The sequence below is a fragment of the Gorilla gorilla genome, chromosome 6, assembly GCF_029281585.2.
Source record: "Gorilla gorilla gorilla isolate KB3781 chromosome 6, NHGRI_mGorGor1-v2.1_pri, whole genome shotgun sequence".
NCBI classification, from domain to species: domain Eukaryota; kingdom Metazoa; phylum Chordata; class Mammalia; order Primates; family Hominidae; genus Gorilla; species Gorilla gorilla.
This window is the reverse complement of record NC_073230.2, coordinates 9,677,322-9,692,018: the sequence shown is the minus strand read 5'-3', so window position 1 is coordinate 9,692,018 and position 14,697 is coordinate 9,677,322. Positions and strand designations below refer to the sequence as shown.

Sequence of the window (14,697 nt, the reverse complement as noted above, 5' to 3'; positions counted from 1 at the left end):
TCTGGGGCTCTGTCCAGCTCCCCGAAGGAAACTGCGGGTCAGATGTTTTGATTTTTTTTTTCTTTGAAACGGAATCTCACTCTGTCACCCAGGCTGGAGTGCAGTGAAGTGATCTTGGCTCACTGTAAGCTCCACCTCCCGGGTTCACGCCATTCGGCCTCAGCCTCCGGAGTAGCTGGGACTACAGGCGCCCATTACCACGCCCGGCTATTTTTTTTTTTTGTATTTTCAGTAGAGACGGGGTTTCACCGTGTTAGCCAGGATGGTCTCGATCTCCTGACCTCGTGATCCGCCTGCCTCGGCCTCCCGAAGTGCTGGGATTACAGGCGTGAGCCACCGCGCCCGGCCGCCAGATGTTTTGACTTTTGATTTTATTTCTGGTTGCAGTCAGGTTGTTAAGTCCAGGGACTCTTGCCCTACTCCACCTCGTTCTCTTATTCCATTTCGTTCCCAGGGCACACAACTTGGAAGTCTTTCTCTGAAAGAAGGAAAATTCATTGCAGACCCTTAGGAACAGCATCTTAGAGGGAAGCCAGGGGCTGGGCAGAGACGGGAGGAGGAGAGGAAGAGAATATGGAAACGAGTAAGGCACACTTCTCGGGAGGGCTCCAATTTGAAGGATAGACAAAGGTTACCATAATGGTGGGGCCTGACTTCACCCCATTGGATTCTGTGCCCTGGCTTGCAGAGCACTGGGAAGGTAGCCTAGTAGCATAAATTGCATTTCTAGTGGGCCCAGAAAAAAGCAAAATAACGGATTGATTCAAGCTGATACTGAGTAGCAAAATTTTGGGAAGAGTCAACGGTGCAAGTTTGTCCGAGGAGCCTGCCGTGGGCGCGGCTATTCCACACATTACGGCGCGAGGCGAAAGCCTTAGTGGAAGCGCGTCCTGCGCAAGACCGGGGGGCCCCCGACTGCGCCTTGGCTCAGCCTTCGGTTCCGAGTCCTTTCCGTGCGGAGTCTCCCGGGGGTGGGGGCTCCGGGTGCGGACGCAGAGTCCCCAGGATCAGGCGGTGCGCAGACTCGGTTCTTTACGGCCCGATTGCCACGCAGGTCTCGCGAGAGCTCAGGCGCAAGTGTCGCGATAAATGGGCGCGGGCGGAGCGGAGGGAGATCCGAGCGGCGGCGGCAAGCTGGCTGCGGGCGGCTGAGGTAAGCGGCCCGGCTCGCGCAGGCGGAGGGGTCCCGGGGTCCCGGGGGTCCCGGGAGTGGCAAGGGTGGGGCCGAGGGCCCGGACCGCGTGTGCTCGCCAGGGTGGGGCACAACGACCTGGACCCCGTGCCTCAGGACCCCGCGCCCGCCCCGTCTCCCATGGGCGCGCTCTCCTCTCTGCGCTCTCCCCTCCTCTCCCCACTCCCCTGTCCCCACTCCCCACTTCGGGCTTTGCTGGGGACAGCGGGCCCCTCGCCTGGGTCTCCGCAGCCGTCCCTTGTGCCAGGGCGGGCGGCCGAGGGGCGCGTGCTCGTGGCCCCAGCCCCGGGGTCCTGGTGCCTGCCGTGGGGGTCCCCGGGCTAGGGGGTCCCCGGGCTAGGGTGCCGGCGCGCCGAGGAAGGGGCCTGAGCTGGCGCTGGTGGAGAAGTCGGGGCTGCAGGGGCTCTTGGCATCCTGGTGGCTCGCGCCGGTCCGCTCTCAGGAAGGGGGCGTGTGGGCCCGGTTTCCCCTCGGGGATGGCAAGGGCCACCCTGATCTCGTCTGGGCAATGGAGGAATTGGGCTGTGGAGCCTCCTTCCAGGCGGGCCTGCCTCTGCGGGGCTGGCAGCCTGGGGAGCTCAGGCCTCTGCTTGCACCAGGCCAAGGTTCTTGTTAAATGGAAACTCAGAAACTGTGCAGCTGCAGAAGTTCTACCTTTGGCTTTTAAACGCGCTTGGCTGTTCCCTAGTTGTGGCTGGTGGGCCGGCCTGCCATGAGCCCATAGTGAGCGCCGGTGTTAGGGGTGCAAAGTTCTTTGCTGCGGCTTGTCTTCAGCCTTCCAAAGCCTGACAGACCCAAGTTCCAATCTCCGTTCTGTAACTTTTTGAAGCTTCGGTTTCATCATCTCTAGAATCTGTGTAAAAAGACCTAACTCACCACCCTGTTAAGATTGAGCTTACAAATATTAGTGCTGGTCAACCTGCAGCTGCATTCCCATCATCTAGCAGTGGAAGACTTTAGGGATATTGGCCCCGTTCCCCACAACTTTGCAAGTAGATTTCACTGTCATGAGTTTACAGATGAGGAAACTGAAGTTCAAGAAGTCTCGGTGCTGGGAAATGTCAGATACCTTTCTTTCTGATACCTAGTTGAAAATTGTAGTAGTACTTATTAATGTCACTAGAAATAAACAATGAAAATTAGCACAGCTGTGATGATCATCATCTTTACTGTCACTGTTGCATGCCTCGTTTCTGATTCCCAGAGGCCAGATTTTTTTTTAATTAATTATTATTATTTTTTGAAACGGAGTCTTACTCTGGCGCCCAGGCTGGAATGCAGTGGCGCGATCTCAGTTCACTGCAACCTCCACCTCCTGGGTTCAAGAAATTCTCCTGTCCCAGCCTCCGGAGTAGCTGGGATTACAGGTGCACGCCACCACATCTGGCTTTAGTAGAGGTGGGGTTTCACCATGTTGGCCAGGCTGGTCTCGAACTCCTGACCTGTGGTGATCTGCCCATCTTGGCCTCACAAAATGCTGGGATTACAGGCATGAGCAACAGTGCCTGGCTTATATTTATTTATTTATTCATTCATTTATTTGTTTTGAGACACTGTCTCACCCCGTTACCCAGGCTGGAGTGCAGTAGTGCGGTCTCAGGTCGCTGCAACCTCTGCCTCCCAGTTTCAAGCGATTCTTGTGCCACAGCCTCCTGAGTAGCTGGGATTACAGGCGCGCACCACCACGCCCGGCTAGTTTTTGTATTTTATTAGAGATGGGGTTTTGCCATGTTGGCCAATCTGGTCTTGAACTCCGGACCTGCCTCCGCCTCCCGAAGTGCTGGGATTAGAGGCGTGAACCACCCTCCCTGGGCAAGAGGCCAGACTTTGTTGTGAGTGCTCCTGGTAGGTAGTTTCAGGCATCAACTGACTGGATTCAGGACTTCCTAGAAACCTGGGAAAGCATCATTTTTGGTTTTGGGTGTGCCTGTTGAGGGTGTTTCCAGAGGAGATGAGCTTGGGAGTCTGAGTGGAGCAGGTGCTGAAGATCCATCCTCAGAGTCAGGGACAGTATCTAAGAGCCTGGGGGCCTGGAGAGGACAAAAACAGAGAAAAGGCGAATGTGTCCATCTGCCTGCAGGAGCTGGGATACACTCTTCCTCTCCTCTCAACAGCAGCACTCCAAGCTCGCCGGCCTTTGGTCTCCAGGACTCGTCCCAGCAGCCCCTCGAACTGAGAATTACACCAACGGCCCCCCTGGCTCTGAGGCCTTCAGACTTGGACTGGGTCACACTGCCAGGCTTCTAGGGCTCCGCCTTGCAGACGGCCTGTTGTGGGACAGTCTCTGTAATCGCGTGAGTCAGTTTCCCCAATAAAGACCTTCTCTTGTGTCTGTCTCTGTGTCCTGTTGGCTCTGTGTCTCTGGAGAACCCTCTTACAGTGCAGTTGGGGGACGTGCCACCTGAGTGCTGAGCCCTGCCTCCCGGGTGCCAGCTGTCCATCTGTCCATGTGCAGCTGAGACTCAATCGGTGGCTTGCTGGTGGGGATTCGGTGGCATGCTTCCTTGCTTCCATTTTTTGTCTGGTAAATTGGCAGCATGGCTCCCAGTTGCCATTGAAGAATGTGGTTACAGGCATGGGTGTATTATGAGCTCCAGTGAGCGTTAGGGGAGTGGGGCTGTCCAGAGGCTCTGCTGACTGCACGGCTGATGGCATGTGGAAAGGCTGCGCCTGACCAGTCCTTTGTCTGTCCCCGGAAGGAAAGCAACCATGGAAGACCTGGGGGAAAACACCACGGTTTTATCTACCCTGAGATCTTTGAACAACTTCATCTCTCAGCGTGTGGAGGGAGGATCTGGACTGGATATTTCCACCTCGGCCCCAGGTTCTCTGCAGATGCAGTACCAGCAGAGCATGCAGGTGAGTGGCATGTGCCTGGGTGGGAGTCTTCTCTGGGAGACCCCTGGGCCTGGGCAGGGCCTGTTCAAGTCCCACATAGTTCAGGTGAGCAGCATGTGCTGGGATGGGGGTCTCTGGGGAGACCCTGGGCCCAGGCGGGACCTGTTCAAGTCTTCTGTAGTTGAGGTGGGTCAGTATTAGCGGAGCCTAGAGACAGCTACTCGTCTCCCAGGTCTCACTATGGGCACTCCTCATTTTGGGGTCGTAGCTGGAGGCTAGTTGGGGCCCTGAGCCATCCTGGCTTAAAGGCCTGCCTTGTTAGCACCCTGAGTGGGCCTGGCGCTCAGCATTGCGTTCACACAAGTGCACCCACAGACCCTGGTGACAGGATCGGAAAGCCAGTTCATTCATCTAATTGAGGACAGAACCCAAACTGCCTGGGGGAGTGAGCACCAGGACTGTCGGGAAGGCTGTGTTGGAAACACAGTGCTGAGAGTGCCTGGGCAGCCCAGAGACAAAGCCACAGCAGTGAGCAGAAGAACTGGGTGTTTTGTGGTCTCAGACTGTGGAGGGCCATTTACAGATTTTGGGGTGATTTTTACAGTTTTCTTCTATAAAATAGTTGTATTTTGTTTCATTACAAGTTCTTGGGATTGCTCACTGTAGACACAACTGCAGAGGATTCAGGCCTCCTGAAGGACTTCAGGCTCCAAAGAGTGATGAGCCCAGTCCCAGTTGGGGCTGGGATAACGGGGTCCCCAAGTTGTAGGGAGTGGTGGGGAGTGGAGTGCTGGCGAGTAGTGTCTCCAGCGTTGCCTGGGCCCTGTGGCTGCACAGGCTCCTCTAGGCTCCTCTGCCTGGACCCTCTTTCCCAGTCCCTGCTGCAGTCCCCAGAGCCCTTCTGTAGTTCTGTCCCCATTAGAGGAGGCTCTGGCTTCCTATGCTCTCGGAGCCCAGATGAGGCCCTGCTGCATTTGGTGAAACTGTGTGTGTGTGTGCATTTGTTTTGTTGCATAATTGAATTAATGTGTGTTTATTAGAATGCTAGCTTGTGGCCAGATGTGGTGGCTCACGCCTGTAATCCCAGCACTTTGGGAGGCTGAGGTGGGCGGATCATGAGGTCAGGAGATCAAGACCATCCTGGCTAACACGGTGAAACCCTGTCTCTACTAAAAATACAAAAAATTAGCTGGGCGTGGCACCTGTAATCCCAGCTACTCGGGAGGCTGGAGCAGGAGAATGGTGTGAACCCGGGAGTCGGAGCTTGCAGTGAGCTGAGATTGCGCCACCGCACTCCAGCCTGGGTGACAGAGTGAGACCCTGTCTCAAAAAAAAAAAAAAAGAATGCTAGTTGCTAGCTTGCTCACTGCCCTTTCTTGATGAGGACTGTTTTTTATTCTGAGATTAGGTCATATATATATATGTGTGTGTATATATATAATATTTATGTAAATGTTCATTTGTGAAATTATGAAGGTAATAGATGGTAGTTGTTTTTTATCACTGACAAAATTAGAAGTTGCCAACTCTGAGCTGGTTGCAGTGGCTCACGCCTATAACCCCAGCACTTTGGGAGGCTGAGGTGGCTGGATCACTTGAGGTCAGGAATTTGAGACCAGCCTGACCAACATGGTAAAACCTCATCTCTACTAAAAATACAAAAACTAGGCGGGTGTGGGCACCTGTAATCCCACCTACTCGGGAGGCTGAGGCAGAATTGCTTGAACCTGGGAGGCGGAGGTTGCAGTGACCCATCGCGCCACTGCACTCCAGCCTGGGTGACAGAGTTGGCAACTCTGGTCTGAAATGCTGTAATTTTACTGTTGCAAATGTCTGGGACCTCTTGGCCTGTCTGTCAAAGCTCTGGGATTCTAGAGTCTGTCTTGGGACTCGGAGGCCCCCAGTGCTCACTGGTAAAGGCCTCTCGGTGAGGGGATCAGTGATGGAGTGCGGTAGTCAGAGCGAGGTGGTGAGCGGAGTGATGGCGGCAAGACCAGCCTTGGTCCCTGGCCCCTGTCACATCCCATTCCTGGACTTCGTCGTGGTTCTTTCTCTCCTGCTAAGCCCCCGGCGTGGCAGGGAGGGCCTGGAGAACATGGCAGGCCGGGGGAATGTGTGCTGTCTGGTTTCTCACACATCGTGTTGATTTAATGTAAGGGTAAACTTTCAGGGTTCCTTTCTTTCAGTTGTAGTCAGCTCCAGGCAGAGGTGGCACACGGATCAGGTGTGTCTGGGTCTCCTGGTCCCTGCCGGTCGTGCCCCCTGCAGGCGGGGTGCCCACCCTTCTCGAGAGGCTCAGGCTTGACTGCAGACACAGAAGTGAGACCAGGAAGGCTGCTGAGTTTGAAGGGCAGTCTTAGGAGCCCCCAAACAGCAGCAGCTGAGAATCGAGACACAGTAACATAGGAGTAAAGGAAGTGTGGGCTTGGGCCACCAGAGAACACAGGTGGGAGGACAGAGAAACTTCCCTCCCCCGTCCCAGGCTTTCCTGGCCTTGGCACGCTTGGCATTTGGGCTGGGTAATTCTTTTTTCTCAGGACTTTCTTGTGCATTGTGGGCTGTTTAACAACTTCCCTGGCCTCTACCCCCTGGATGCCAGCCAGCAGCACACACATGTGACCACCCCCCTGTGACAATCAGGTGTCTCCAGACAGGGCCAGATGTTCCCAGGGGCAAAACTGGACCCCACTGGGAACCACCACTCTGCTCTGGTGCTTCTCAAACTTTCATGTGCATGTGAACGCCCTGAGAATGTGTTTAAAAAGAAGTTTCTTTTTTTCTTTTGGAGATAGGGTCTTACTCTGTCATCCAGGCTGGAGTGCAGTGGTACAATGTTGGCTCACTGCAGCCTCCGTCTCCTGGGTTCAAGTGATTCTCCCTCCTCAGCCTCCCGAGTAGCTGAGATTACAGGTGCGTACCACCACACCCGGCTAATTTTTGTAGTTTTGAGTAGAGACAGGGTTTCACCATGTTGGCCAGGCTGGTCTCAAACTCCTGACCTCAAGTTATGTACCCACCTTGGCCCTCCGAACTGCTGGGATTACAGACGTGAGCCACCACGGCTGGCCTAGATTCTTTTGTTTTTTTTTTGAGACAAACTCTTGCCCTGTCATCCAGGCTGGAGTGCAGTGGTGTGATCTTGGCTCACTGCAACGTTCGCCTCCTGGGTTCAAGCGATTCTCCTGCCTCAGCCTGAGTAGCTGGGGTTACAGGTGCGTACCACCACGACCAGCTAATTTTTGTATTTTTAGTAGAGACGGGGTTTCCCCATGTTGGCCAGGCTGGTCTTGAACTCCTGGCCTCAAGTGATCCACCCGCCTTGGCCTCCCAAAGTACTGGGGTTACAGGCGTGAGCCACCACACCCAACCTAAAGAGAAGATTCTGACTGAGTAGGTCTGGGGTGTAGTCTGCGACTCTGCATTTGTTAAGTGCCGGGAGATGCTGCACTGCAAGGCTCTGGGCCACGTGAAGAGTCAGTGACTCTGCCTTTTCCTCCAGCTGAGCAGGTCGTACCCAAAGGCCGGCTCTGGAACTATTTGGCAAGTCTTCTGGGGCTCTTTGAGGCTCAGCTCACCTGTAATCTCTAGCCCTGTGTGGCAGGCAGACTTCTGAGAGGGTCCCCAGAAGCTCAGCTCACCTGTAATCTCTAACCCTGTGTGGCAGGCAGGCTTCTGAGAGGGTCCCCAGATTCCAGGCTCCTTGTGCACACTCACCTTCCTACTGCCTCCCAGGTTTCAGTCCAATACTGAGTAGGTTTCATTGCTGTGGGATTGTGCAGATGTAATTAAGGTCTAAGATCTGTTGACCTTGAGATAGGGAGATTACCTGGGTGGGCTTGATCCACTCCCTGGTGGGCTTGATGTACTCACCTGAGCCCTTTAAGTCTGAGTCCAGACATCCGAGGCCGAGCAGTCAAGAGACATAGCAGGAGAGGGATTTGATGAGGGAGATTGGACGTGGTTGACTTTGGAGATGGAGAGGGCCGTGTGGCAAGGGATGTGGGCAGCACCTAGGAGTTGATGGCTGTACTGGGCCGGCAGCCAGTCGGGAAGGAGACCTCATTCTCCATCTCTGAGCTCCACGTGAGAACATGTCCTGGCCGACTGCATTGATTTTTAGTCTGGGAGACCCTGGTCAGAGAATGCAGCCACCTACGTCTGGACTTCCGACCCACGGAGCCGTTGGCTGGTAAATAAATGGGTGGCATTCGAGGCCGTTGCCTTCACTAATATGCTTAATGTCATCTCAAAAGACGTCTTCCTCTTCCCAGGCTTTTTCACCTTCCCGTTTCCTGCCCCTCCCCTGTTCCCCAGCCTGGAGCCCAGTGGCTGGGCCACATCAAGACTTAGCACGGGACCTGCGGGAATGGGTCCTCAGGGAGTGTGTCTGCTGCACTGAGTCACTCACCTGGTTTGATGCCGTCACTGAGCATTCTGTTTTTCTTTGGGTGCGACCTGCTCAGCTGGAGGAAAGAGCAGAGCAGATCCGTTCGAAGTCCCACCTCATCCAGGTGGAGCGGGAGAAGATGCAGATGGAGCTGAGTCACAAGAGGGCTCGAGTGGAGCTGGAGAGAGCAGCCAGCACCAGTGCCAGGAACTACGAGGTGGGTTCAGGCGGGGCGAGGGTCGGCCCAGACAGCCCCAGGAAGCAAGGGGGCTGTGCACGGTACCTGCCAGGCCGTAAGAAATCAGATCCCAGTCCCTGGGAGCAAGGGGGCTGTGCACGGTACCTGCCAGGCCGTAGGAAATGAGAACCCAGCTGGTTGGAAGCCTGACACGCCCTGTGTCATGGTTGCCAGGACATTCCTTCTGAGGCCACTCATGCTGTGGGGCAGGTATCAGTTATGCTTGATGTCCTAGAGGAGGGTGGCATGAAATGGGAACACTTGCTGTGTCTGTTCATTGAGGCTGCGGTGCTGGCACAGATTCTTTTGCTGGGTCTCCTGGTTTCCTCTTCCCTCTGGAAGAATTGGAATGCAGGTCTGGCAGAAATGCCAAGTGGTGTAGGAGTGACAGGCTTAGGAGGTCACGGGGTGGATCAGGGTCTCGGGTCCATGCTGGGTCTTGGGGTTGGAGGGCCCTAGCAAAGGGTGCCGGTCTCAATGGCGGCTCTGTGTTGCTCCTGGCTCCCCAGGGCAGCAGGGAAAACACCCTGTCCTTGGGGAGGGAATTAGGTTTCCACTGAGTGCGCGGATCCCCTCTGCTCTGATTAACAGCACTTTGCCAGGGTTTCAGTCAGTGCTGATCAGTTGTGGAAATGCTGCCAAGGTTCAGGCAGAGTATTGGGCGGAAAGTCTCCCTGGCCTCCGTGCCCTCTCTTGGTGGGTGGATGTCCAGCCCCGCCCTGACATCATGTGGTTTATTCACACACTCTCCTGTGCCCTAGAAAAATAGCTCACATCTTCCGGGGTGTGATGCTGGTTGGATTCCTTGCCCCTGGCCTGCAGATCCTGACTGCGGTGTGCGTTGTGTGGGCTCAGTGAGCCTGAGGCACCGCTGGGGTGGGGGCCACTGCCTCAGGGTTGGCTCCGTTGCTGCTTTGAGAGCTGTTTTCCCTGAGAGGTGGGGCGTTTGCTCATGGCCTGGGTGGGTCCTAGGAGGGACAGTCCTGGAGGAATTGGTGGGAAGGGGAGGGAGAGGCCACAGGAGCCTCCCTAACTATTGAGATTCCCTTGTTAGGGGTGGAGAGGAGGCACCAGGTCATTAGTCTGGAGGCAGCATGCTGATGGTATGGCTGTGGCTGTCAGGCAGGAGGGACAGTGTGCAGCTGTTGGAGTTCCTCTGGACCGAGGGTCCCTGAGGGCAGGGCCCACCCGACTCTGCCCAGGATCTCCATTGTGTGGCACAGCTTATGGCATTTTATGGGTGCTCACAAATGTTGGATTGAGGGAGGGGTCATTGTAGGGTCTCCGGGAAGCCTGTCTTGGGGAAATCCAAGGATGCAGGTGACTGGGCTTACACCTGGGGCTCCCCGCTGAGCTCCAGCCACCTTCTAACAGCACTGTCCTTCCTTGCCCACAGACACAGCTGCACGGGACCCCAGGAACAGTCAGAACCAGTAGTTTTCCAATTGTTCCTTGGAGTTCCGCCTGGAAATACCTATTAGGGGGCGAGACTTAAGTGTCTGAAGTCCAAAGACCTGCTGGCTGCCCTGTCTGCGCTGGGACTGGCAGTACCAGGCCCGGTGCCGCATCTGGCTGTGATGGTGCTGAGCGGAGCCCCGTGCCAACCCCAGCTCTTGTCCTGCATCACAGAAGGGTCTCTTGGTTGTTGTGAGGCAGCCCTTGCAGCTCACAAGGGCTGGAGTCCCTCCGAGGTGTGCGGGTCAGCCTCTCTCAGAAGGCGGCCACCTCTGTCACAGCTTTCCTGGGTTTTGGGCTGGAGTACCCTGGATGAGGACAGCACAAGCCCGTACTCCACCCGGGGCTCCGGGAGTGCTTGGTGCTTCCCGAGGAAGGCAGGGTGAGAGGGTCCCGGAGTGCCGGGCTCCACCAGTACTCACCTCCTTCACCTCCCGGGACGCCGGTACCTGGCAGTGAACTCTGGAGGGCCTGCGGGTCATTAGAGTCAGGAGGTCTGAGCGTGGTGCTTGGTCATGTCCCATCCCAACCAGTGAGAACCACGCGGCCTCCCTAAGGCCAGTCGTGGGGGGTGGCTCTGGAGGTTTGTGGTTTGTGTGAGAGGGGGTGCATGTGTGGCAGATTTGAGCCCAGTGTAAACTGCTTCTGCCCACAGCCTCCTGTCCACGCCGCCTGTCTCTGCCCCTGTTGTCTGCTCGCTGGGGGAGTGCCAGCTCATTTCAGTGCCGGACAGAGCGTGGTTAGACAGGATTTGCCGGTGCTATGAAAGCTCAGCTTCTCCCCAAGGTCAATGCTGAATTTTAGATTTCCCTTGGCCCCTCTCCCTGCAGAGGCAACTGCTGAGCAGACGGTGTGATAAATGTGTGTGTGATCTGTGCCAAGTGCCCTTCTTGGGAGCCCTGACCTCGCACCGTGCTCACCGTCGTGGTGCCACAGCGGGGGTGCCAACGCTGGGGCTGGGTCCCAGGTCCCGTCCTGGTTCTGCCACTGACTTGGCTCACGGGTCCTGCTCGGCTCTTTTTTGCGCCTCGGCGTGTTCTGAGAGAGGTATGGGGGTGAGGGCTTCCCGCTGACCCTCCCGTGGGCGGCACGTGGCATCTGACTCTTGCTCTCTTAACAGCGTGAGGTCGACCGCAACCAGGAGCTCCTGACGCGCATCCGGCAGCTTCAGGAGCGGGAGGCCGGGGCAGAGGAGAAGATGCAGGAGCAGCTGGAGCGCAACAGGCAGTGTCAGCAGAACTTGGACACTGCCAGCAAGAGGCTGCGTGAGAAAGAGGACAGTCTGGCCCAGGCTGGGGAGGTGAGCGGGGCCTCTGCTGCGCAGGGAGCTGTTTTCCCGAGGAGAGGGAGTGCATGCTCTTGTTCGCCACTGCAGCGCCCGCTTGTGTTTTCAGCTGTGCTTCCCACACGGGCAGCTGTGTTTTGTGCATAGTTGTCATCAGTAGAAGTATTAATTTTCCATTCTGTAGTTTTCAGTTAAAAAGTTGAGACTTTGGGCCGGGCGCGGTGGCTCCCGCCTGTAATCCCAGCACTTTGGGAGGCCAAGGTGGGTGGATCATCTGAGGTCGGGAGTTGGAGAGCAGCCTGACCAACATGGTGAAACCCCATCTCTACTAAAAATATAAAAATTAGCCAGGCGTGGTGGTGCGCACCTGTAGTCCCAGCCTGTGGGACTCGGGAGGCTGAGGCAGGAGAATCGCTTGAACCCAGGAGGTGGAGGTTGCAGTGAGCTCAGATCACACCATTGCACTCCAGCCTGGGTAACACAGCAAGACTCTGTCTCAAAAAAAAAAAAAAGTTAAGCACTTTTTTGCGTTTGTAATTATGAATTTAAATGGATGATGAATCTGTTTTTTGTTGTTTGTGGATGTTTAGTGTGTTTGTGTTCACTCATGTATGTATGCGACAGGTAGCCCTTCCCTCAGCCCTCGCTTCTGTTGACTTTGAACAGACCCCTAGGACTGGGTTATAAGGTCCCCAGCGATGATGGTCTCCGCAGCCGTTGTGCTCAGAGACCTGGCTGAGGGCTCCAATTTCCCTGTAGCCTTCCCTGTAGTGGATGGTGGTCTTTTCTGGAAATAGCTATTGTTTTGTCAGGAGGCTTAAGTAGGCATGTCTGGATTTGCATATCTTTGACTATCTGCAAGGTCTACAGGCATCTGATGGCGTCGGAGAATTGCCTCTGAACCGGAGCCTGTGTGAACCGCAGTCCTGGTGAAGGTTGCTTGCATTTTAGAAACAGCCCAGACGTGGGCGCTGGTGGAAATTGGAATCTTCTAACCTCTCCTGTCCTTTGTGACGATCAAGATCGCTGGTGCCAAGAGGAAACATGAAAATCTGCTGGTGTGGGGGTGGAGGCGTGGTAGGGGTGGGGTGGGCGTGCAGCAGGGGTCCTGGAGGGGTCCAGAAACTGGTCGCGGGTCCTTCCTGTGGCCGTGCTGGGGAGGCGTGTTCAGGCTGTTCCCCTATCTGCTTCTGGAGGGAACGTTGGCAGGAGAGGAGGCGTGATTGGCTCCCGAGAAGCTGCTCTTGCCTTGCCCATGCTCTGGGTTCCAGTTCCCATGTGCTGGGCTGTGCTGGAGGTGGGCCGGGGGCTGTCCCCGCTGCCTGCAGGCACCTGTGGTTCCATGGGGGAGGGTGAGTCGTGCCCAGCACTTCATGAGGGGCAGAGGAGCAGGAGACTGCAGGAGCCGCAGGGCGGTGCCCGGTGGGGTGGGGCACAGTGAGGGGAAGATGGTGGCACTGCAGGTGCTGCTGCTTTGGCCTGTCATGTCTAAGCCGAGGTGGCAGCTCCTCAGGGAAGCCCTCCCTGCGCACTAGGCCTTGACTGCCTTCTCCTGTCACAGGGCCCTGATTGTCACGCTCCTTACTCTGGAATTATCTTATGCGCCTCTTCCTCGCCAGCTGTCCGGCGTCCCCTACAACACGGGTGACCCTGTGGGCAGGTGGGCTCGGCCCTGCATCTGGCCTTGCCCCTGGCACGCGGTGTGTATTAATTGAGTTCAGAAGACCTCTGGGAGGATGTGTTTATTGTTAGTATGTTTTTAATACCTTTCTTCTTTTTTGACTCCCAGGTTGATGCTTCACTGTTGTGGTGAAGTAAACCGTACATATTGTGGGCATGTGGGGAGCACGCAGCCCCCATGCGGGCTTTCCCAGAGCGGCGTGGGGTGGACAGCAGTGATAGGCTTCAGCAGGCCCTGAGCTGGGCACGTTCTCAGGGACAGGGAAATGAGTGCTGAGGCCTCCTTGTTTGCGGAGGGTGCCGCCCAGCCAGGCCCACCCAGGTCGTTTGCTGCGTGAGTTTGCCATTGTCCTGACCTGGGTGCGTGGTCCCCAGGGCTGACATCACGCCCATGTGTTTCCGTGTGTTAACTTACAGTGATGCTTCTCAGGGTCTGTCCAGCTTTTCACATTGGCTCGACCCACGTGCTCTTGCTTCCTCTGAGGACACCTGGGGTTTTCTGAGCTTTTCCAGAGGGTTAGGGTCCTCAGAAGGTCGCCTGGTGGGAGTGGTCAGGAGGAAGCCTGGCAGTTCTGTCGCGTGCGGTTTCCGTGATGTCAGGCAGACCTGCTGTCCTGGAGGCTGCCAGAGGGGCTGCTGGCTTTGCTCAGGGGCCGCCTCCCCAGGGGCGCTCCTGCCCGTGCCGCGCGCTCCCGTTCCAAGCGCATGGCCTCCCCAGCAGGTACCGCCCTGCCCCTTGCACAGCCTGCATCTTTGTCCTGTTGGTTGGCCAGTGCCTTGCTGTGGTTTGAGGGCGATGTCGTTAGCAAACAGCCGGCATAGTAGCATTGGGGTGGCTAGGGAGGGATGACAGGAGCCATGGTTGGAGGGAAGACCGAAGTGATGGTTTGGCGGGTATGTGGATGTCTGGTGGGACTTTGGGAGCGTGGGGCACTGGCACAGAGACTGCCAGGTGCCAGGCCTGAGAGTCCAGGCCCATCTTGGCTGGTGGAGGCTTTTGCTTCTGAAGCCGCCTCACCAAGCCTCCTTTCCAGGGGCCCTGGCTGGGACCTGGGTCTCCTCTGTCAGCTCCTGGGTGGCTTGTGGCAGGCTCTGGGCTGTGCTGCTCTGGAGCACCAGGAGGAGGGTGGGCCCTGCGTGTGAGTGTCTGCCTGACCTGCATCCTCCAGAAGGAGGTGGCTCTGCCCCCTGGCCCTCTGCTCCCCTGCTCCTCTTCCCCCCACCCTCTGCCCTCCTTGCCCCCTTGCCATCTGCCCCCCTACCGCTCTGCCTCCTTATTCCTCTGCCCCTCTGCCTCCTGCCCTGATTATAGCACGTGGGTGGTGTCGCCTTTCCACTCTTCTCATCTCCATGTGCAGGCTCCTTCCACGCATGGGCTCCACTCACTAAGCGGCTCTCTGGTCCCCTCTACTTTTAGACCATCAACGCACTGAAGGGGAGGATCTCGGAACTGCAGTGGAGCGTGATGGACCAGGAGATGCGGGTGAAGCGCCTGGAGTCGGAGAAGCAGGAGCTGCAGGAGCAGCTGGACCTGCAACACAAGTGGGCGGGGCCAGGGTGTGGGGTCGGGGGTTGGATCACGTGTGGGGGCATGCGTCCCACCTCTCTCTTGGTGGCGGGGT

At 56.5% G+C, this 14,697-nt stretch overlaps 1 protein-coding gene across 19 annotated transcripts in view; it reads left to right on the top strand.

The window, feature by feature from the left end:
• Positions 1–138: 138 nt before the first annotated feature.
• Positions 139–14,697, top strand: part of MAD1L1 (mitotic arrest deficient 1 like 1) — a 420,579-nt gene continuing 406,020 nt past the window's right edge. For 3 of the 19 annotated variants that reach the window (XM_055346769.2, XM_063708342.1, XM_055346765.2), the window contains exons 1-6: positions 967–1,153; positions 3,307–3,486; positions 3,892–4,051; positions 8,494–8,634; positions 11,231–11,410; positions 14,493–14,617. In XM_055346769.2, the coding sequence (XP_055202744.1) occupies positions 3,902–4,051; positions 8,494–8,634; positions 11,231–11,410; positions 14,493–14,617 (596 nt within the window). In that variant the 5' untranslated portion in view covers positions 967–1,153; positions 3,307–3,486; positions 3,892–3,901. Of the gene's footprint in view, positions 1,154–3,272; positions 3,487–3,891; positions 4,052–8,493; positions 8,635–11,230; positions 11,411–14,492; positions 14,618–14,697 lie in introns of all 19 variants that reach the window. The other 16 variants (XM_055346771.2, XM_063708339.1, XM_055346770.2 and 13 more) reach the window with 14 other exon arrangements.